At 31.7% G+C, this 23,312-nt stretch overlaps 5 protein-coding genes and 1 long non-coding RNA gene across 7 annotated transcripts; 5 read left to right on the top strand and 1 right to left on the bottom strand.

Moving 5' to 3' along the window:
* The first annotated feature begins 452 nt into the window (after positions 1 to 452).
* Positions 453 to 2,994, top strand: LOC139087023 (uncharacterized). The gene is made up of 3 exons (XR_011544093.1): positions 453 to 607; positions 1,959 to 2,310; positions 2,407 to 2,994. It is a non-coding gene; the product is annotated as an uncharacterized lncRNA (long non-coding RNA).
* Positions 2,995 to 5,202: 2,208 nt separating this feature from the next.
* Positions 5,203 to 7,374, top strand: Ns4 (Nucleostemin 4). The gene is made up of 2 exons (XM_070635692.1): positions 5,203 to 5,363; positions 5,426 to 7,374. Exons 1-2 carry the CDS (start codon positions 5,285 to 5,287, stop codon positions 7,141 to 7,143), a joined length of 1,797 nt encoding a protein of 598 aa, XP_070491793.1. The 5' UTR covers positions 5,203 to 5,284; the 3' UTR covers positions 7,144 to 7,374.
* Positions 7,192 to 10,428, bottom strand: LOC139087006 (uncharacterized). Its single transcript, XM_070635694.1, has 5 exons — positions 10,294 to 10,428; positions 8,864 to 9,743; positions 8,645 to 8,801; positions 8,129 to 8,425; positions 7,192 to 7,425 (listed from the first exon to the last, which is right to left on the bottom strand). Exons 1-5 carry the CDS (start codon positions 10,318 to 10,320, stop codon positions 7,398 to 7,400), a joined length of 1,389 nt encoding a protein of 462 aa, XP_070491795.1. The 5' UTR covers positions 10,321 to 10,428; the 3' UTR covers positions 7,192 to 7,397.
* A 110-nt stretch (positions 10,429 to 10,538) lies between these two features.
* Bap55 (Brahma associated protein 55kD) lies at positions 10,539 to 12,177 on the top strand. The gene is made up of 3 exons (XM_070635634.1): positions 10,539 to 10,704; positions 10,782 to 10,887; positions 10,949 to 12,177. Exons 1-3 carry the CDS (start codon positions 10,612 to 10,614, stop codon positions 12,013 to 12,015), a joined length of 1,266 nt encoding a protein of 421 aa, XP_070491735.1. The 5' UTR covers positions 10,539 to 10,611; the 3' UTR covers positions 12,016 to 12,177.
* Positions 12,178 to 12,593: 416 nt separating this feature from the next.
* Positions 12,594 to 16,063, top strand: LOC139087046 (uncharacterized). Of its 2 annotated transcripts, none has more exons than XM_070635739.1 (5): positions 12,594 to 12,672; positions 13,301 to 13,501; positions 14,579 to 14,944; positions 15,006 to 15,384; positions 15,772 to 16,063. In XM_070635739.1, exons 2-5 carry the CDS (start codon positions 13,414 to 13,416, stop codon positions 15,962 to 15,964), a joined length of 1,026 nt encoding a protein of 341 aa, XP_070491840.1. In that variant the 5' UTR covers positions 12,594 to 12,672; positions 13,301 to 13,413; the 3' UTR covers positions 15,965 to 16,063. The 2 variants fall into 2 exon arrangements, with proteins under 2 accessions (XP_070491840.1, XP_070491841.1); XM_070635740.1 differs by having other exon boundaries at positions 12,598 to 12,672; positions 15,006 to 15,098; positions 15,772 to 15,914.
* Positions 16,064 to 16,109: 46 nt separating this feature from the next.
* LOC139087044 (microtubule-associated protein futsch-like) lies at positions 16,110 to 21,281 on the top strand. Its single transcript, XM_070635737.1, has 5 exons — positions 16,110 to 16,269; positions 16,332 to 16,936; positions 17,012 to 18,295; positions 18,400 to 20,819; positions 20,892 to 21,281. The coding sequence occupies exons 1-5, from the start codon at positions 16,218 to 16,220 to the stop codon at positions 20,956 to 20,958; spliced, it is 4,428 nt and encodes a 1,475-aa protein (XP_070491838.1). The 5' UTR covers positions 16,110 to 16,217; the 3' UTR covers positions 20,959 to 21,281.
* The last annotated feature ends 2,031 nt before the right edge of the window (positions 21,282 to 23,312 follow it).

Below are 23,312 nucleotides of genomic sequence, written 5' to 3'. Positions count from 1 at the left end.
GTAGAGAAGAAATTGATGGGTAGAATAGATAAAATTTACCATAATAAATTTACATTGAGAAATTTGAAATGAAAACGCAAAGCTTTTCACTCATAAAAAAATAATTTTCCATTCCTTTACTTCCAACTTTTTATTATTTCTAATTAGTCGATTACTTGAGCTCATCGAGAACATAAGGTAATTTGCATATATGCATATCTTTCCATTATTCCTTGTTATTCAGCATGCAAAAGCTATAAACTGTTTTAAGAGCAAGTTTAATTACATAAAAAATGTTTTCCTTCCGTGCACATTATCGTGATTAAATTAATTTTTATGACAAAATTTTATTGTCTTTTAACATTCTTACATTTTTTTAACATTAATGTGATTTTTCATCATTCTCGCTCACTTTATGGAAAATGAAAAAAATCGCTTAAAACATTTCATTTCATTTCATTTGTGACTATCAAGACGACTGACTGTACTTAAAAGTGGAGAGTTTATATTTTCATAAAAGCTAATTATAACAAGTGTAGTGGAACTGCAGTTAAACAATAGTTTCCGGATTAAAAACCTTCATTAAGTAGCTTGTATATAATTGAAAAGGACGATGCATTTATGTGAAGTAAAACTAATTTATCAAATTATTACTGAGTGAAATAGGCTGCAATAAATTGACTGCATTTCTAATTATAAACTTGACATTTGAGTAGCCATGAAGTGTCTAGTTTATAATTATACATAAAGTCGATTAATCGTAGCTTGTTCTGCACAGGAAAGTCAACATTTACAATTTGAGCTATTTCGTGGATGTTAAATATTGGTGCAATTTCATCATTGTACTCAAAAGTAAAGTGCTTACAATTTCATTGCTTCCTACATAACAGAGTTCGAAGTTAACAAAAATATTTATGGAGTATGTTATCTTCGAGCTTTGACTTATCCCCATATTAATAAAGACATAAACATATTTAAACATCCCGTAACGTATGCTTTGTTCTAAGGACGACCAAGGATGGATTAAAATTGATAATAATGTGATTAATCAGTTTTGGGCCCTTGTGTAATTATCATATTGTCTAGATGCAATTATTCGTCCCTAGAACTTTACATACCTGTCCACTCAATACTTTCAAATATAATAATTATAAAACTTCACTGTAAAATTCTAAAATTGAGAATTAATTGTCTATTTGATGAAATAAGATGATATTATATTTCATCAAATAGACATTTCAAGAGTTATAAAATTTTCTAAAGGATTGTTCAAATCATATCTATTGAGTGAGAAGATTCATTAATTTGAGTACTTAAGGAACAACTTCTTCTCTCCTTTAATGGCAAATCATGTGGTATTCTTATTTGATCATAATTCCTTAAAATAATTATTTTCAAGGTTATCGAAAACCAGAGCTTAAAGTCGACTTGAATTTTATAGGAAGTCGACTCATCCTTACAAAAATCTAGTAGACTTGATGTGATTAATAAATTTCAAAATTTAATGAAGATATAAATTTCAGTAAACATTTCAATCCTACCTCAATGCTTGTTATAAAAATAATACATTTAAAAACTTGAGTGGGACGAGCTTATGATTTATGTCAAACATGATGTTAAGTTAATAAAACTTCATGCAAAAAACGATAAAAAATTTTCCCCATTAATGTTGAGTACTAAGTATATGTATTTATGCTTATAATGGTATATAAAACAAAAAAAGCTTTTAAAATAACCTGCAATTAAGCTCGCTAAAAGCTTCGTTTATGTGTGTCTTGATCGTGATAAGTTCGTTGCTTTATGTAGCACTAAAATTGAAAGTGCAACGTTGTAAAGAGAGTAAACAAAGCAAAAATCCACAGCAATCACATTGGATTTTGTTACATAATCACTATAAACGTTATAAAACAGCGCAAAAAAGTTCTGAGGATATCCGCGTTTCCTTGCGATTTCTCTTTTAATTGTAAAATTTCATTCAGAAGTAAAAACCAAAACTTTAGTAGGAAGAGAGAAGTAATTAATAGTAAAAAGGATAGAAATAGGCAGAATAGTAAGAGATTAGCGTCTGTTTTATGTTGATAAGGAAAACGTTCAACCGACCCAACTTACGTGCAAAGTTCGCTTCAACTGTTTAAAGAATGGCATTTTTTTGGCTATAAAGGATTATTTATGGCACGATGCCAAGCACACAACGATAATATTATTAATGTATTAGAAGAAATAATTGGCTTTAAAATAATTTTTGATGGCACTTTTCTTGTTTCGCGATAAAAAGAAAAAAGATTTTTCCACGCCTCGAATTACATCGATAAAATATTAGTCGTAACCATAGTGAGTCATATACCTTAATATATTTCATTTTTAGTATTTCGTTAGAAAAAAAAGGAACAATTTTTTTAAATGTGTATCATACGTTTAACATTACAGAACTAAAAGGTAAATTTACCCGTGAAGACATCCTTGTTCCTGAATACATTGCGACGGCTTCAACTGAAGTTTTACTTGACCAACTTTAAACTGTTTAATTTATTCAACTTCACTGATTAATAAATTCAAAAACTGATTAATTAATTTTTTTTTCAAAGATATCTTTGACTTTTTTTGTTTTAAATTTTTTTCTCAGTTCAAATTTCACGTCTAATTATGAAAACTATCAAAGCCAAAGTACTTTCTGAAAATTTTCAGTATTACTTCCCTACAAATATCAAAAATGCTTTTCGTGCGTTCGAAACGTCATGGGAAACTGATAATTTGGAGAGTGAAGACAACCGAAATATTTATTGTGAATTGATTGATTGGAGGAGGGATTTCAATTGGAATGCAAATAAAAATATCATTCAATTCAATAATATTACTACTGATAACGCAAAACATGATGATTATGATGAGGATGATGACGATAATAAGTATAAAAGTGTAATAAATGATAATCAAATAAAATGGTGGACTGAGATTGAAGTTAAAGGGTTGAATTTCATTGAGTCACTATCTATGATGGCTCTCAGTTCTCTGGCACAGGACTATAAATCCGGCAAGATTGATGAAAGGATTTTCTGTCATGATTACAACTTGTTTGGGCGATTGATGGAGCTGAACATACCGCTGTCTGATTTATTCGATCTTGATGTAAATATTACTATGATTTTATTGAGTATCTGTAGCTTATCGAGTTTTTTTGAACCAAATCAGAAAAATTTAACCGTTGAAAGTTCAAATTTTTGAATTTTTGGCTTTAGAGCTCTACAACAGATTCAAAAGAAAAATAATTTGTATGGTTTTGAAACATTTTAATAAGAAAATTTTGAATTTGCTTGCTTTCCTTAGAATGAAGTTTATTGGAAACGGGTTGTAGAATCAAAAATTAAAGATCAAGTAAGATGGATCAAATGTTTCAAAGATCCAGCCACTAATTGGAAGAAAATAGGAATTGAATTATACTTTTCAGAATATGTTGAAAATCTTTCATTTTATGAATCTGATTTGCCAGCAGTCTCAGCATTTAAAGATGACATCACAAAAAAATGCTCAAAATTCATCGAAAACCTTACCATCCGTAAAGTCAACATGGACGAGAGGAAGCTAGCAAATGAGTTTAATCCTAGATTATTCTCAAAGACTTACAAAAATGACGAAGTTGCTCACATATCCTTAGAATTCCTGAAAAACCTTAAAAATCTCAAAAGTATCGCAATCACCTTCGATCCTAAAATATCATATGAATCCTACGAGCGGAGATTTTTTCAAGTCTCAGTCCACGACATTGAAAATTTTTCAAAAAGTTTGGAAAGTTTTATTCACCTAGAAACATTGGAAATAACCAAAACAGACTTAGAAGAACATGAAAAAATATTCCATTTGTTATCATCGATTGAAAAATTGCGAGGTTTAAAGGCACTGACATTAACACAATGCAATATATCATCAAAAGAATCTGGTGCTATTTTTGCATCGTACTTATCGAAAAACATGTCATTGACAGAACTCAATTTGAGGGATAATGCTTTAAGTTCTGACTTTTGTCGCCAATTTTCTATCGGAATCGAACATTTTAATGGCATTTTACAGAAATTGAATTTATCAATGAATCCAATATTGCATGATGGTCTCGAATTTATTATGAACTGTATAGCACATAAAGATAATGTTGTTGATTTGGATATATCCACATGTGAAGGATTTACATGCACATCATATGGAATTGCATTGGAGGAACTTAATAAAATAATATCCACGTCGAAGAATCTATTTCATTTAAATATCTCAAATAACATCATAAAATCCGGAACTACAAGGAACAACTTTACAAGAGCACTTGAGGCAAATTTCCACATATCTACAATTTCATGCTCAAATTGCGGTAATATTAAATTATCGACTACAACTCATTCATATATGATGGATAATATTTTTAGATTTCAGCATAAAAGAAGAAGTTGATATCCATATATTATGCCTCAGAAATGAATATTACAGGCAGAATGTAATCCTAAGAAAGGATTCGTTTACACGTGATGACGAAATAGAAGTCGAGAAATGGCTGCGACGAATAAAACATCCACTTTTGATGCGAGCAACAACGTATTTGCCGACGGAAAATTTAATCAAATGGAAAATCAAAAAGCCTTGTCAGCAGTCAGTAAAGGGTTGATATGCGTCCAATTATTCATGCAATTAAATGAATTATGTTCGGAAAATTGAATAAATCGCGTATAAAGTCTCGACTATCAAATGATTAATAATATTTTATTACCCCAATTTAGATGTGTATTTTATGATTTCATCAATAAAGTAAGTGAAGGCAGTTCATCAAAGTCTAACAACCACGTGTTAGATTCGTTAGTTCTCAACTGTCAAATAATTTTTGAAGTTGTTAAACTAAATTTAGAATTAATTAGAGTATTTTTAGACATATTGTCAGCATCTGAAACATAAAGCCTGAAATAAGAATGTGTACAGATCATATAGATTAATATATTCAATATTATTATGCTCATACCCATTTTTTGTACAATTTTCGCATAAGGAACTATGATTGTTTACTAAACATTAAGTACCAATCTTTAGTTGATGATGACTATAGCGTAGTTTAAACCTGGAAAAACTTACAATAGCTCCAAATTGTTTATAAAAAGGCCAATAAACTCTAATTTCCATTGATTATTGGCATAAATTTCACATTCCCAGCAATCTTCGTTATTAAAATAACATAACGGTCGTTTCAGATTCAAATTCTCAATGTTTTCACCAGTTTCCACAAAGAAAGATCAGATTTGAAATAAATTAAATTATTTAAGTTTTCTAGAGGATGCCGCAAGGTAGGAGAAAAATACCGTTCTCTGGAAAGCAGAAGAAGCAACAGTTGATTGTTAAAAGACAAAATCAATGTAAGTTAATGTCAATTTCAAGCTATTTTTCAATATTATGAAATTTAATGTATTGCATACAGCTTTGCCAATCAATCTCATCCGGAAAGTTCAAGAAGATTCAGATACATCGAGTGAAATAAGCGAGAATTCAACATTAGCTGATAGGATTCATAAAATTCATGTCCAGCCGATAAAAGATTTAAGAGGCAAAACTAACAGATATGTCTTACAGTTTCATGCCGAAACGCCAAAAGAAATCAAGGAACTTCGAGAATTGGCCCGAAAGCCATTAACTTATGTAAGAGATGAAGAACTGGAAGTACATGACATTGCATTTGATGATTTTGATATGCCGAAACGTCCATCATGGGATTATAAAATGAAAAAGGAAGTGCTTTTAGCAAATGAAGAACGATATTTCTTTAAATATGTCACAAATCTCGAGAAAAAGCACTACGATGATCTAAAACATTTGAGTTGCTTTGAATTAAATATTGAAACATGGAGACAATTGTGGAGAGTAATTGAATTAAGTGACATTCTGCTTATCATTATTGATGCAAGATATCCAACGTTTCTCTTTCCGCCTTATCTATTTAAATATGTTACAGAAGAATTAAAGAAGCATTGCGTCGTTATGATGAATAAAATTGATTTAGTTGAAAGTTCTGTTGTGCTGGCATGGAAAAAATATTTTGAGGAAAAATATAAAATCAATGTTGTGCTGTTTACGTCATATCCATCATATAATTTGAGAGGACAAACGCAAAATAAAAGTGGATTGCAAATTCGAAGACGTAAAGGTAGAATGAGAATGGCATGTGAGGGAGCGATGGAAGTTTATAAAGCATGTAGCAGTATCGCAAAGACTCAAGTCGACTTATCAAAATGGCATGACAAAATTCAAGAAGAAATAAATTCCGCATCAAATTTTGATGATGATAACGAAGATGTGGAAGTGGAAGTTGAACGAAATCTTATAGAAGAAGTAAAAGATTTTGACTTTGAAGAGCATGAACTTTTTAAGAACGGAGTTTTGACGATTGGAACTGTCGGTTTTCCAAATGTTGGTAAATCATCAGTATTGAATGGATTAATGGGAAAGAAAGTCGTATCAATCTCAAGAACACCTGGCCATACTAAGCATTTCCAAACAATATTTTTGACTGAAAATGTCCGACTTGTTGATTGTCCTGGCCTTGTTTTTCCTTCTCAAACACCTAAAATCATGCAAGTGCTTTTAGGAAGCTATCCGATTGCTCAACTGAAAGAGCCATATGCATCTATTAAGTTCTTAGCGGAAAGAGTTGACCTTCCAAAATTATTGACCTTAAAACATCCAGAAGAAAATAGCAAAGAATGGTCTGCTATGGACATATGTGAAGCATTTGCAATTAAACGAGGATACATGACAGCTAAGGCATCAAGACCAGATACATATCGAGCAGCAAACTCAATTTTGAGAATGGCATTGGATGGAAAAATTACAATATCATTAAAGCCTAGAAATTATCACAAAAACAAGTCATTTTGGGAATCTCATCCAGAACTCCAAAAAGTCAAGGAACTGCAAGCAATAGGAAAGACTGTTTCTACTTACAGTGATGATGCATACTCAGAAGATGAAGATGCTCAGAAGCCGAGTGATTATGTCTTAAAACCTGAAAAGAAATGTGCATCAAAGCGAGACATGTATGATAAGGATAATGAGGCTGATAGTGAAGGCGAAAGTGATGAATGTAATGTCGGTGCTTCTAGTTCTAATCCATTTGATTTGCTTAATAATGAGAATGAGTAAAGAAAATTATGAAACTCTAAATTCAATGAAATAATAAAAAAAGCTAAATTATTTTTTGAAAGAAAAAAATTAATTCTTTTATAATCTTTTATTCTTTGGCATAATATACAGCATTTCTATAAATTAAAAAGAAGTAGAAATTTTTTTGCTCAAGAAAAAAAAAATAATTGTAAAATTGATTTTTTTGGCGAAATATTCCATCCTTTAAGATCATTAATACCCATGAAAATGAGAATTTCCTCTCTGATTTCCATTTATATTCTCGACGTTCGATTGTAAAAACTTTAATGAAGAAAATAAAAAAAGAAGAATAAAAATAAAAATGATTATATGAAGTTTATACACTTAATAAAATAATATAAATTAAATTCGTAAAAGGCATGTAGCTAAAATTCATAAGGGCTATTAATCTAAACATTTAGGTCAGAGGTTGAAATTTTACATGGAAATCGATTTTCAGTTTGAATTTTCATCAAATTTAAAAAGTAAATTTTTAACGGTTTCTAATATTTGAAATTTGTTTGTTGTAGGGTTTTGGTAATGAAAAATGAATTTGACATTGTTTCATAAAATATCCTTTCAAAATTTTATAGAAAACCATACAAATGTTTTCTTTTTGCTATAAATTTCTATTTTAAGCCTCACACCTAAATCAGCTCACAAATTTCAACCTCTGGTTAATATATTATACTCTATTTATAATCAAATTCTTTTGAATGAGTTCTAACAAAGTCTTATTTACAATGTGACATGAAAAATTATAGGTCTGGTATGTAAAACACATAATTTTTGTTTCGAATGCGTTTTATGGAAATATTTTATTTGCTTTATGAAGCAATTGGAGTCAGGACAGCTAATTTTTATGCAAATGCCTCATGAATAAACATGAAAAGCACTAGAATTTGTCAGGATATTAAAGTTTTTTTGAGTTCACACCAATTTCCAAGACAGTTTAGTGAAGGTTTATACAATTTTCAGTTCATACCTGTCAGATAATCGCTTTTTTAAATCTCCTGATTGATGCTGATAAGTTTGAACGTAAATATATTGTTCATGTTCAACAAGAGGCGCTGAAAATTCATCCGAATATGGTATCTGCTCTATTGGTTGTGATGATTGTGACTGAACTATGCTTGTAGAAGGAGGATAAATATTACTGCTAAGTTCGTGCGGCATGGATAAAGATGATGTGATTAAGTTACTGCCGTGCATTGATGATTGTAATGGCTGTTGATAATTTGAATGTGTTGTTAATAAATTATAGGATGTACTTTCATCAGTACTGAAAAAAAATGAAACAAAACGTTTTCAAAAAGTGCCTCAAAAATTATTTTTTGTAACGGTTTAAAAAAATTCAAAAAGTAAAAACTGTTGTACAAAATTCAAATAAATCCAAAACCTCACAAATCCTGAGTAAAAACAATTGTAAGGTTCTCATAAAAATATCAAAAAGATCTTGTGGAAATAAAAAATTAAAGTGACCAAAAATAAGAAAACTTACTCAAATAAAATCCAAATAATGTAGTAACATAGACAGATTCCAAGTGATAATACTACTACGAGAATGAAAACTAATGCGAATGGAAAAGGTCGTGATGTTGTATCTTCCCAATAGCGATCACATGTCAAGTACCAGCAAACTGCTTTATTCATCTCATCTAAAAAAGTTGAATAAATTCTATAGGATTAAGGTATGGCTTGAAAATTTCACTTTACTGACTTTCCATATTCTTGAAATCTTCAGTTGATAATTTAATTAAGGCTCCGGTAATACATGTCCTGATTAGCTGCTCACATCGTGTTTTGAGCTTATGAATCTCATCATTTTTGCAATTGGCTTTCAATTTTTGTAAATCAGACAGTCGACCAAACTTGCTCGATGACTCACAAGTTGCGTTTGAATTTTCCTTATCTGTATTATTAGTTCTATCCGTGAGCTTGTCATTTCCATCACTTTTTGACTTTTTCATATTCCCAGTGCACAAATTTCTACGTCTTTTATGGATTTTCTCCTTCACTTGCGGAATTTCAATTTTATGTCCCGTAGCTGCTAAAAGATCATTTAATTTCTCTTTAAGATTTTGTGGAAGTCTGAATGAATTACTACTAGTATGTGATTTGACGACTTCTCGTCGTGCCGCAGCAAGTGCCGTTGCCTCATTATAAAGCTCTATATCTGTCGATGCTGAATTACTAACAATACTTCCAATCGATGAATCTTTCGTTACCAATACGTCACATCTTAATATATCACAATAATCAGCTAGACATATTGCATCCTCTGCCTGATTCACATGTCCTTTATGGCGATTATCAAAGTGCAAATCGAGATATTTTTCCTCATAGAAACTTTTGCCACATAAGCTACAGGTAAACTGTGTTGGTCTATGTCTAATTTTGGCATTCTCTTGCGGGAGAAATAAGTCTCGTTTGGGATGCAAAGGACACTCGATTGGAATTTCGATATTATATTTTTGGAATATTGGTGTCAATTTCGCTTGTATTATTTTACGCACAATTCGTGTGCTGTCGCGTGAACACTGAATTCTGACTGTACGTGGTGGCCATGGAATAAACGATAACAAACAAATAAATATCACCTGTGAATAGATAAGAGATGTGCGTCAATTAATGCTGATTTTTATGTAAAAATTGTTTTGGGGGGTCTATGATTTAAATAAATTATTTAAACCGTGGACCCCCGGGTAAGAATGAAGTTTTGACATGGAACCTTTAATAAAATTATGATATATGGATTTCTTATCAGAATACAACACATTTATCTTAATTAAAGACTTTACTTCCCGACAGTCCTTGACAGAATAATTTGTGCAGTGATTTTCACTTTCTTCAACCTACTGAACTAACTGGATATGTTTCACTGAGAAAAGAAAATTGAGAGAGAACTTTCACAAGGAAAAGGAAAATGAAGGGGGGAGGTTGAATTATCGATTTTTTGTCCCTAATGCTCCGAATTGAAATTCTAAAGACCTTCCAATTTCAATTTTAATTAAAGGCTTTTACAACCATATAGGCTGACTATTGAATCATGAAACTAGGTCATCATTTTTTGAATCCTATAATGATTTTTTAATAAAATTTTTATGCTACACGTGAGCATAAAAATTAAGTGGAAATGGACTTCCTTACCTCAAAATGAAAACTTCTCGACCGCATTCACAATTAACTAACATTAATGGCTAATACAAAAATTATTTACACTCCTTTTGTTCTTGTTATCATTAAAAAATTTAAAACTTTACAGATAGATTAATCTGCGGAAAATTTTTCGGAAAATCGATATTTTTCCCGAAAATGCAAATATCAACTTTCATAACGGTTTTTGAAATTTTTGAAAAGTAGGCAAACTGTAACGGTTGAAAAAAATTTGAATTTTTCGAAATATAAACATCTCGCTGAAAAGAAAAAAATTAGAGAAATTGAAAAAATAATTTTGTTTAATTAAGTATGAACCAGCAAGGCATATTATACGGCGGAGATGAAATTGGAGCGCTTGTCTTTGATCCTGGACATCAGTCTTTGAGATTGGGATTCGCACAGGTAAAATATTGATGAAATTTGAAATTTTATTCGGCATTTTGCATATAAACAATTTTTGCTAAAATTTTACCTTACAGGAAGATTCACCAAAGTCAGAAATACCATCGGTTGTAGCCGTTTCTCCAGGCTCACCAAATGGAATCACAGAACCTGAAGTGAAACCTGATAATAACATAACATCCAGTAAGTAAAAAATACATTTTAAATACTTGATATTATTACGACATATGTACTGCATTTTCAGATAAATATTACATTGATACAACCTTTTTGAATGTTCCACGATCAAACTGTGAGATCAAAACATATATGAAGGATGGAATGATAGACGATTGGGATCTTTTTGAAAAAGTATTGGATTATGCTTACAAGAAGGTTATTATGTCAGAGTCAGAGCTCCATCCAGTATTATTTTCGGAAGCATCATGGAATACACGACAAAATCGTGAAAAATTGACAGAACTAATGTTTGAAAAGTACAATGTTCCAGCATTCTTCTTAGTGAAAAATGCCGTTCTTGCAGCTTTCGCGAATGGTCGAGCAACTGCTTTAGTCGTTGACAGTGGAGCTAAACATACATCCGTTGTTCCAGTCCATGAAGGATATGTCTTAACACAAGCCGTAGTTAAATCTCCACTTGGAGGAGATTATTTATCTATGCAATGCCGTCAGCATCTTGAAACACAAGGAATTGATTTAACAATGGGATATGCCATATCTGGAAAGGATGTTGTAAAAGAGCGTGATCCACCAAGATATACAAAACGTACATTGCCAGAAAATTTAACAACTTCATGGCAAAATTATATGCTAAGACAACAGTTGCAGGATTATCAAGCTGCTGTTGTTCAAGTTTTGGAATCGCCGTTTGATGAAAGAGTCGCATCACAAATTCCAGCTGTCCATTATGAATTCCCAACCGGCTACCATCAAGATTTCGGTTCTGAACGATTCAAGCTTGCTGAAAGTCTTTTCGATCATACAATGTTAGGAGCTGGTCAATTGGCATCAACTTGTGTATCTAATTGCGATGCCGATATCCGATTAGCTCTTTATGGATCGGTTGTTGTAACTGGTGGAAATAGTCTTCTTCCTGGTTTTGCTGAACGTCTAAATCGAGACTTATCACATCGCGCACCATCAAATACTAGAATTAAAATGATTGTGGCAAATGGAACTGTTGAAAGACGCTTCGGAGCATGGATTGGTGGATCGATTTTGGCTAGCATTGGAACATTCCAACAAATGTGGATTTCCCAACAAGAGTATGAGGAAGGAGGAAAAACTCAGGTCGAACGAAAATGCCCATAAACAAAAAACTTAATTTTATATACAGATTAATAATATTATAATTTACGATTCTCATAAATAAGAAGAAGAATGCAAAGATTTTGACAAACTTGACTATTAATGATCATTTTAAAATAAAGGAGCGATAACTGTAACTTTTTTGAAATACAAAAAATATTCGAACTTCAACCTTTTCATGTTTGGATTGGACAAATTGTTGTTATCTGAGCGTTGATAGTGTTTTCTGGATTACTCGATGTTTTTCGTATTCTTTGTCATTTTAAACGGCTTTTAATATTTTGAATAATGTATGAAATTTTTCCTTACAAACACAAACAAAGCTACAATTTTAAGAATTGGGAAAAACGATAAAAATATTACTTAAAACTAATATATCGTTAGTTTAACGTAAATCATAGCATAACCGCAAGGCTGATCTATCATATTAAGCAGCTAAATTGATTGATAATTCCTGAATTGTTCTTAATTTTAAAGAAATAATTTCTCCCTTGAATGTGTTGGTGAATTGTGTCCAGAATAAAATTTAAAATATTAAATTCCGTTGACGAAGAAAAAAAAATCCCCAAAATTTCGTCCATGTCCAATTCTATATCACTAATTCTAACACAGTGATCGACTATAGTCCACTTCTATAAAAATTGTTACGAAAGAAAATTGGTAAGTTAAACATACTTTAATAAATTATATCATAAATAAGCAGGTCAAAACACTTCCGCGTTATGAGAGAATCCAGAAATAGAGTTTAATGACTTGCTTTTGATCAACGATCTAGATTCGGCAAAATTCTTATTATTATTTTGATCTAAGACGTGTGTCCGTGATAGTGAAAAAAATCATCTTTGACTGTATTCAATTGGAATGAATTAAAGACGAGTTCTGGCGATTGGATGTATACAAAACAAACAAGAAGCATGTTTGGATGCTGACTCGCAAAATTTCTTATGAAATATTTTTCGAGTATTTTTATCAGTAAAAATGTTTTTTTGGCATGGCATGCATTTGGCAACATTTATAGACGCAATGACTAAGATGTTTGTTCACCTTTCTTCTCGCAGGATTTTAGTTCTTATTCCACTGCCTTCTTATTTTAAGATTCAATAAAAACAAACGGACATGAAAAACATGCAAAACAGCTCGTCCACATATCGCTGTATTTTTAACTATTTTTACAATATAAATATCGCCGAACTATATCCATTATATCGTGTCTGTATATGTGCATTCGTTCGTTCGTGACACTGACTTTATGATCCTCTATTAATTTCTCTTCTCATTCATATACTAGACTCGATCAAGAGCAGACCATAAAAAATATTCATCCAAACAAATCAAAAACAAAGTTGAAAGTTAATAAAGCAAGAAGTTACTGGATATTGGAAATAAAATACAGAAACAAGAATGGCACATCAAATACAAAAGCTATTAAGAACAACACCAAATGTCATAGGACTACGTGCATTCTCATCAAGTTATAACAATGTTTCAGGTAAGATCATCATTTATTATTGGGAGAAATGAACTTTGTGTAACTAGATATACTTGACAACAGTGATCAGCTGTGTGAGAAATTTTCCACAATGCTTTTACATTCAGCTGTTTTAAAATGTTGCATCTTTTATTAATAGACTTAATTGGATGTTTTGCGCATTAAATTCAAAGCAATTACAATTTATTGAGTCTGGATATACTTCCTCCAGTTTTGTGCTGGAACAAAATATTAAAACAAAGTAGAATTTTGAAATTGTTTAAAATGTCTCAAAACCTTACAATTTCATTCGTAACATTTGTACGGTTTTGAATATTCAAAACTTCAAACGACCGTTACAAATTTTGAATATTATAAAACCGTTACAAATTTTGAATATTATAAAACCGTTAACAAATTAAATTTATGATTTAGAACCATATAAATTCTTAATATTTTTGACAATTGTATGGCTCTAAAAATTTAAACCAAAAATAACCGTTATAAATTTCAAGGTCTTAATGATAAGTTAGCAACTAGTTTTAGAGATTATAAATAGATTTTTTTTGTGAAACGCTTCGAAAACATCGTAAAAATCAGATACAAGGCTTGTCAAATGATTTACTTAGTTCCTCATTCGTAGCATTCACAAAATATTTGAAAATTGGGTGACACAGTAAATATCCCTAAAATATATCACGAACGAATGAAAAACTAATCACAGATGACATCTAAATGTCCTAGATTTTATCTTTATGTTTAAAATTAACATCCAAGGCTGTGAACTGGATCTGAATGTAAATAATCATTCAACAATTTTCTCTATTTACGGAATGGAAAAATACAAAATGCAAATATGTATAGCATAATGAAAGAAAAGCTGAGAATTTTCTATGTGGAAGAGATTTTCACATTTCCTTCACGTGAACTGTGTTTACAGCTTTTCAAAATTTTCACTAGAAAATTTTTGTTCACGATTTATTGGAGTGTTTATTTTCGTAAAAAAAGAACCGGCACAATGACCTTGTTACACTTTCATGCTATTCTCTTTATTCTCATCCTACACATTTTCATCTTCTATATTCTCGATCATGATAGATATGCACAAAAACAACTTACATTTGGCCGTACAAAGAGAATATCCAAAAGCAGAAGCGCTTCCTCTACCACCAAATGTTGATCCAAATGAATCAACAAGATTCTCACCATTGAGAACAAGAGACATAACAGCATCGGCCATAACAGTTCATGATATAATCAATGATATCGATGTCACAACAGAACAAAAGAAGGAAGTACCATGTGAAGAGAAACTTATTGAAAGTGAACATTTAGGAGGATATGATAGACATTCACCGATAAATTTGTCATCAAGCATGCAAACACAAGTACCTGAACCATTCGCACCACCAGCAAACGATTTACTTTACTCTTCATACTTATCATTCCCAGGTGGCAGTTGGGGTATATAATATAGGATCTAATTTTAAATCCTGAAATTTAAAATAACTTTTTCAATCCACAGGACAGCAAACAAAGTACTTGTCACATGAACTGAATGCATCACATTATACGGAATTGAGACAAGAAATGAGATCCGATTGGTCGTCATACAAAGGTTGTATAAATCCCTCAATAATGTATAATAGTCAAGTGTTTGGATCAAATTTGCATCTACTAAATTTAAATCAAAATCTTACTAACATTCCTAAGCGCTTCATATCAATTGGCACTGTACAGTTTAGTAATAATCAAAGTGAGTCAAAAGACGTCAAGCCAGAAGTTAAGGAAACAGGAAGATCAAAGTTGAAAAAGGCAGTCAAAGAATATGGATCGACTGTTGTTGTGTTTCATGTTGGAATTTCATTAATTAGTTTAGGTATCTGTTACACGCTCGTATCAAGGTAGACACACATTCATTTACTAATTTCTATTCATGATTTTGTGACCAGCTTAAATTCCTTGAATGTTTTAATATTAAAGCTCTTGCACAATGTCTTTGTATGATGTATATTTACGTCACATGTTCCTAACATTCAATGATTCCTATAAAGTTCAGGTACGGAAACTGTCCGTTATTTCTATTTTCAAATTAAGTATTCGTTAATTTTTGAATATTGAAAAATCGTTATAAAATTTTGAAATTTTTTTTATTTAATTTTAAATTGCAAGCATGCATATACCTATTACTCTGTCCTGGATTCCCGTACCCTGCCTGAAATATGAGTCATTAAAAGTTAGATGATTGAAAATTTAAACTAATAGATTTTCCAATTTCTTCTGTATTACAGCGGACTAGACGTATGCCTACTACTTGAGAAGATGAATTTGGCAGACAAGCTTCCAAAGATTGCGGAAAATGCGAGCACATTTATTATAGCATATGCAGTTCATAAAGTATTTGCGCCCGTTAGAATTTCTATCACTTTATTCTCCACACCATTTATTGTTAAATATTTAAGAAAACGTAATTTTTTGAAATAATGCTACATATTAATTATATTAATTAATGTATAATGACTATTTTGTATGATTAATAAAGAAAATTTAAAACGCAATAAAATAAATTCGATGCAAAAATAACGAATTTTTCGAATTTGAATGCATTCGTAAATGAGTTTTCGCGCGCTTAAGAAAAGTATAAACAACAAAAAATCAGAACTACTGAAATTAATTAAATTTTACAGGATGTACAGTGTTAATTAATAAGTTTAAGTAAGAAATAAAAACAGTGAAAATGGCTATCGAGAATGCACAAGTTTTAGGGCTTGTCGCGCGACTGGTTATGGGTAAAATATAAAATTGTTCAAAAATTCCTTCGCCTACTTAATTATTTTTTTGTAAACATCAGATTATCTTGATGAACAAGATCTCACGGATGCTTATAACACATTTTGCGAAACGAGTCGTCATCTAACTGATCAGGAATATGAAGCATATAGCAAAGGAATTAAAAGATTAGATAATGGATATGGTCTCATTAATATAGTTACAGAATACTTTCTAATCAAAGATAAATTAAGAGATTTCATAAGAGCATGCCCAAAAACATCAATAATTATTAATTTGATTGATACAGCGAATCTTCAGTCACGTCTAGACATCATTTTAAAGGTATTAAAAGACAATTTATTGAAATTTGATCAAGTTCAGGAAGAAATTTCGCGTAAAAGAAGAAAGACTGAAAATGACCTATTTAATGTGTCACAAACGAATACAAGTACACCAGAAACTGTACAGGCTATAAAGAAGCGACGAATTTCATGCTCAAAATCAAATACCTTAAATAATAGCAATAATAATGACAACAAAACGGAAGAGAAAGTTATAGTGAATAAGGATCTGAAAACTTATATTAGTAGTCCTGAAACATCCAATAAAGAAGATGATGTGACTGAAGATGAATCATCAATAAAGTCGAATACATCAAATACAAAAAAAGCTCCTCCACCAGAGGTAAAAATATAAAATTTATTTAGGTCATTTACAATTTTTATTCAAATGTTTCTTTATGTCTACGTGACATTGCAGCTATTATCAGAAACAATCCTAAAGAAACCAGATTTTGCAGAAAATTTAGCTGATATAATCAATAAAACGCTGGCTGAGCATGAAAAGTCAGCGGAAGCAACAAGTTCGCAGAATTTATTGACACATCATGACGTTCAAGACATTTTATCGAAAACAGAAAATGATTTCGAAGATATACTGAAGGAAGTAATTGACAAATACTTGATAGATGGATCTGAGAATAGTAAAGTGGAATCACCAAATGCATCAGAAGGTAAAGGAGAGGAACTTACAATTAAGCAAAGATTAAGACCTCGAGCCTTAAAGAAAATTCCATCAACAGAACGGAAGAAGAAAAAGATAAATATCATATCAAATGAGATTTATACAGGTCCAGTGCCTTTATGTGTCAAAATGCCTACCGATACTGTAATATCCCCAATAGAACAACCAACAACATCTGTTATGTCTATAGAACAAGCTTTAAATTCTCATTCATCTCAAAATATAGTTTTAGTTCCTATTATGCAGTCAATACCAACATCCACCACAACATTCATTCCTCTACAATCATTTCATTCTAATGGGAATATAATTTGTGAAAATAATGTTCCAATTACGACCACAGCGGATCTGCCGTCAAATGTGCAAATAATTCTTACTGAAAATAATCCAGCATTGCCGAATATAATACAAAGTAATAGTAATAATACTAATTATGAACAAAAAGAGGCTGAAAAAGTCCAAAAAACACCAAAATCAACAGCGACAGTTCAAAAAAACTTTTTGGAATCAAAATGCAAGTCAACGCCAAGACGGAAGGCAACACATGTAAGAATTTTAGATTTTAATCACACACCATCTGGTCGATTAGCTGCAATTAAGGAATGTAAAACTCCATCGAATAGTAGTATAAGACATGAAACGCCAGGTTCCGCTCCCGCATCAATTATGGCAACACAAAGAGTAAAGAAAGAACCAATAGCAACTCAAGCTGTGGAAAATGGAGACAAATCTATAGAAATTATTGATGAAAGTTCAAATTCAAATTCCATTTCCAATACTCCAAAAGTTGCCAAGAACCGTCGTAGGAGAAAAATCGAGATTGACACAAAAGATAAAGATAAAGCACAGGAAGAGATTTCACCTAAGCCAATGACGGCTGAGGAATGGATTAAAATGAGAGAGGAACAGAAACACGTATCGGTGGATGATAGAATGCGAGCTTTATTCCAGCAAAATGAGGTCAAAACTAATACTAAGAAGCGAAAAACACCAAAGAAAAGGAAGGAAGATCGCAAAAAGGTTAGTATCGAAAAACCCTACAAATGTTTTGAATGTCATTTGTAAGGTTTTAAAATTTGAATATTATTTAATCGTTATTTTTTAAATCAAATTATTACTTCTAGGCATTAAAGAAAGTAAAGCCATTAATAACAACTGTACAGCAAGCAAAGGGAAAGCTATGTGCTAAGTTTAAGGTAACATCACCGAGAAAATCAGCATTACTAAGAAAAAAATCACCGAAAAAGAAGAAACTTACAAGTGCAAATATTGTAAATACATTATTGGCAGAAAGTGCAAATGAAAATAAAACTGAGGCACCAATAGCAGAAGATCCTAAAACAGAAACTAAACAGCAATTAAGCTTACCAAAATTAATGGCAAATGACAGTCTTGTTGAGGATAAAACAGAAACAGAAGAAACTGACACATCAGATTTAAATAGAAGTGACACCGTACAGGAGGTAGCCAATTTATTGACTCATCTGCCTGAAACGATCCTTGCGAAAACAAACAGTGGAAATAGTTTTGAGATAGTAGGTCAGAAGACGATACTTATGGACGCATCATTACTTATGGAGACACCCTTAAAATTAGATTCCATAAGTCCATTACCAAATACTCCAAGATTTGCAGTTCCTCTGATTACTACACATCATGAAACGCCAGTTGCAAAGGATATCATTGCTATAACGACAGCACCTTCAATACTTAAAGTTTGCGACATTTTAACTCCAAGTTTTCCAATAACACCAGGATTTAAAGTGACACCAGCAAAAAGTGAAGCAAGTCCAAGTACGGGATATGCAAGTCGCAAAACTGATTATTCATCATGCAGTTCGTATTATAAGCCTGATGAATCTGAAGAAATTAATATAAATATTGAGAGTATAATTAAACAAAGAATCGCAGATCGAGGTTCACAATCGGAATCAGACGCGCCTGTAATAATAGTTGAGCAAAAGGAGAGAATAAGGACTGGAAGTGTTAAGAAGGTTGAATGTCCGGGTGCACTAGAAAGGGTTTTATCATTTAAAGAAGAACAAAAAGCAGTTGTAGTTCCACATTATAATATGAATGAAGAAGGGTTGTTATCGGAATCAATGATAACTACAGCATCAGATGAGAGTTCATCATCATTTACATGCTCGACATGTTCAACAGATCCATCAAGCGATGAGAATACATTAGATAAATTAAATAAGGCATTAAATGTTGAGGATCGAGACTCTGAATGGCATTATGATGAAGAGGAAATAGAATTGCCAAGTAACAAGTCAATAGTCGATGAGAAAACTGGCGAGGTTCGATTCCCATTAAGAAATTGGATTACTCCCAAAAAGATTGATCCACAGGAACCAAAATTAATTATTGAAGAAATGAAGGTTGAAAAAGTTTTAGTGACAATTCCTACAGACGTCAAGTCGATTGAGGAAAAGAAGGAAGAACAACGAGCACAAGCAAAAGCAAATATGGAAGCTATTAAACAAAGAACAATCAATATCCTCAAAAAGGAATCAACAAGTACAAAGAAGGAACTTCCAAAATTCAAAAAGGCTAATGTTAAGCAGTTTAAATTGCCAGCTGAGCAACCAAAGTATGTTCCATTAACAAGACGTGATCAAATTCTACAAGCTAGCTTATTGACTGAACGACCAAAATCAACAGCATTAAAATTAATTCCATCAACATCATCATCATCATCTTCAAGACGAAAGTGCTTAACTCCTAGAAAAACAATAATTATGGATGAATTGCCAAAAGCAGATCCAACAGTGAGGAAAACAAGCAATAAGAAACGCCAAAGCAATGAAAATAAGAAATCAGATTGTGTGAAGATAATCAAGTCACCAGCCAAGCCTGAAAAAGTTTCAGTTGAAAATATCAATGATAATGCAATGGCACACGATGATCATCCAAGCCTTAATATCTCAACATCATTAAATGAAACTTCGGATGACGAACCTGAAAATACAGTTGTTAATGCAATACAGAAAACTGCTGATGAAGGTTCTAATACTTTCCAACGGACATTAATAGCACAAGGATTTGAAAAATCGGAAGCAAAGGATTTACAAATGAAGTTTGTTGACAAAATTGAAAATGAACAGCAAAAAGAACCTGACAATGTTGAATCTGTGGCTGAACAGCCAAAAGATCCTCCAGAAAACATCAACAATAATCATAAAGAGGAAGTTAAGGAAAAAGACATTTTAGAAAGTCAACCGGAATTAAATTTAAGTGTTCCTGATAGTGAGTCAGATACTGAAGATGACGAATGTGATGATGAATGTGATTTTGCATTCGCGGATATCTTAGAGAAAAATGTCTTTACATTTGAGGAACCAGCCGACTTTGTCCCGAAAAAGGAAAAAACCAAAATTGCAAGTTTGTGTGCACCATCCAAGCTTCAAATTGATGGACGAACAGTCAAGATAGACTTCTGCGATCCAATAAATCTTTTTACAATGGAACCGACGAAGAAATCAAATGATGAAAAAAATGGAAAGAAAGAGAAGCCAAAGGAAATTTTGAAACCTTCTGAGTGAGTAAAATCGACAGCATCAACTTTGCATTATTAAGACATAATTTAATTAATATTTTCTAACTTTTTTAGGCCTAAAATTTTAACGAAAGAGATTTCCATTGACAAGATCCTGACTATGATTCATGGAAACCATTAAGGAAACTCCAAAAAGAATTGACAAAAGCTCTCGTGTTTTATAGAGGGACTTAAGCGCATATTTGACGCAGCAATCAATATTTAATTAAACAAAAAGTGCAAATCAAATTGCAAAATTTTAACGGATTTTTTGAAATTCAAATTTTAACAATTTTTGTAAATTTAAAAATTGTTTCCTTTCAAAATTGCGCCAAAACATTGACGATTAGAACGTCACTTTTAATGAAATGAATGCAAATTAAGCATAATAGTTGTGGAATGTTACAAAAAGTTAATAAATTATTGAATTCCGTACGGAACGAGAATTTTCGTTTAACACAGACAGTTTGAAGTATTTTACACGCTTTTATTCAAGTCACTCTGTTTGTCTGCGTCAAATCTTGGAATTGATTTTTCGACCACTTCTGTTGCTCCTATTGAGCTCAAAATTTTTCTACATGTGTATTCCCGATGACAATACAATATTTAGGCATTTTGAAATCTCAAGAATTCTTAATTATGCTATAATTAATTAAATAACATTTGAGATGGGAAAAAATTCGAAGTCAATTAAGTATATTTCTAATGTATATGAATTAGACCATATATAAGGTTGAAAACCAGTTTCTATGATTTATTGTGCATTGATTAATAATACTAGCTATTAATTATGTTCAATATAGTATTCGTTCAAAGTATTTTTGGAAGAGAAAAAACAAAGTTAAGTATTTTTCTCATGGAATTTTTAAAATTCAAAAAACCGTTATTGTTTGAATCTTAAAAAACCGTTAAATTAAAATGAAATTTCCATCAAAATTTATTCAGTAATATTGAATCGGGACATATTGAATCTGGATCATGATGTTATGGAAATAGTGTGTCCGGATGTTAACTGAATTTTAACATAATGTGCCTGGATGTTACTGAATCTTGCTATATTGTATAAATATGGTTCTAGATGTTACTGGATCTTCCTAAACTGTATAAATATGGTCTTGGATGTTACTGGATCTTAATTTACTGTATAAATATGGTCCTGGATGTTACTGGATCTTGATCTACTGTATACGGTTCTGGATGTTACTGGATCTTAATATACTGTATAAAAATGGTCCTGGATGTTACTGGATCTTAATTTACTATATAAATATGGTCCTGGATGTTACTGGATCTTGATCTACTGTATAAATACGGTTCTGGATGTTCCTGGATCTTAATATACTGTATAAATATGGTCCTGGATGTTACTGGATCTTAATATACTGTATAAATACGGTTCTGGATGTTACTGGATCTTAATATACTGTATAAATATGGTCCTGGATGTTACTGGATCTTAATTTACTGTATAAATATGGTCCTGGATGTTACTGGATCTTGATCTACTGTATAAATACGGTTCTGGATGTTACTGGATCTTAATATACTGTATAAATATGGTCCTGGATGTTACTGGATCTTAATTTACTGTATAAATATGGTCCTGGATGTTACTGGATCTTAATTTACTATATAAATATGGTCCTGGATGTTACTGGATCTTGATCTACTGTATAAATACGGTTCTGGATGTTCCTGGATCTTAATATACTGTATAAATATGGTCCTGGATGTTACTGGATCTTAATATACTGTATAAATACGGTTCTGGATGTTACTGGATCTTAATATACTGTATAAATATGGTCCTGGATGTTACTGGATCTTAATTTACTGTATAAATATGGTCCTGGATGTTACTGGATCTTGATCTACTGTATAAATACGGTTCTGGATGTTCCTGGATCTTAATTTACTGTATAAATATGGTTCTGGATGTTACTGGATCTTACTATACTGTATAAATATGGTTCTGGATGTTACTGGATCTTACTATACTGTATAAATATGGTTCTGGATGTTACTGGATCTTACTTTACAGTAAAATGTTAACGTTTATAAGGTCTCAATGTGAAAACGAACAATTTAATAATTATTTGAGATAATATAGAAATACTAAAAAGTGTTGTACGGTTTCAATATAAATTTGATTATACTTCACAAGCCTCAAAATCTCACTTTTTTACAAGTAGAATAGTCTATTGCTTTAGAGCGAAACTTAAGCCTCAACCTAATAAATATGCTGTCATTACTGTTAAATATACTACAGTGACCTAATAACAATAACTAATAACAATAATAGTCGGACGAACGAAGCGAAGCGAAGTGGAGTCCGACACTACTGTGACCTATCCACAGTCGGGCGAACGAAGCGAAGCGAAGTGGAGTCCGACACTACTGTGACCTAATAACAGTCGGGCGAACAAAGCGAAGCGAAGTGGAGTCCGACACTACTGTGACCTATCCACAGTCGGGCGAACGAAGCGAAGCGAAGTG

This window comes from Chironomus tepperi, unplaced genomic scaffold (assembly GCF_022539635.2).
Source record: "Chironomus tepperi strain 1889 unplaced genomic scaffold, CSIRO-AGI_Ctep_v1 contig_93, whole genome shotgun sequence".
NCBI lineage: Eukaryota > Metazoa > Arthropoda > Insecta > Diptera > Chironomidae > Chironomus > Chironomus tepperi.
This window is presented reverse-complemented; position numbering and strand designations above follow the sequence as displayed.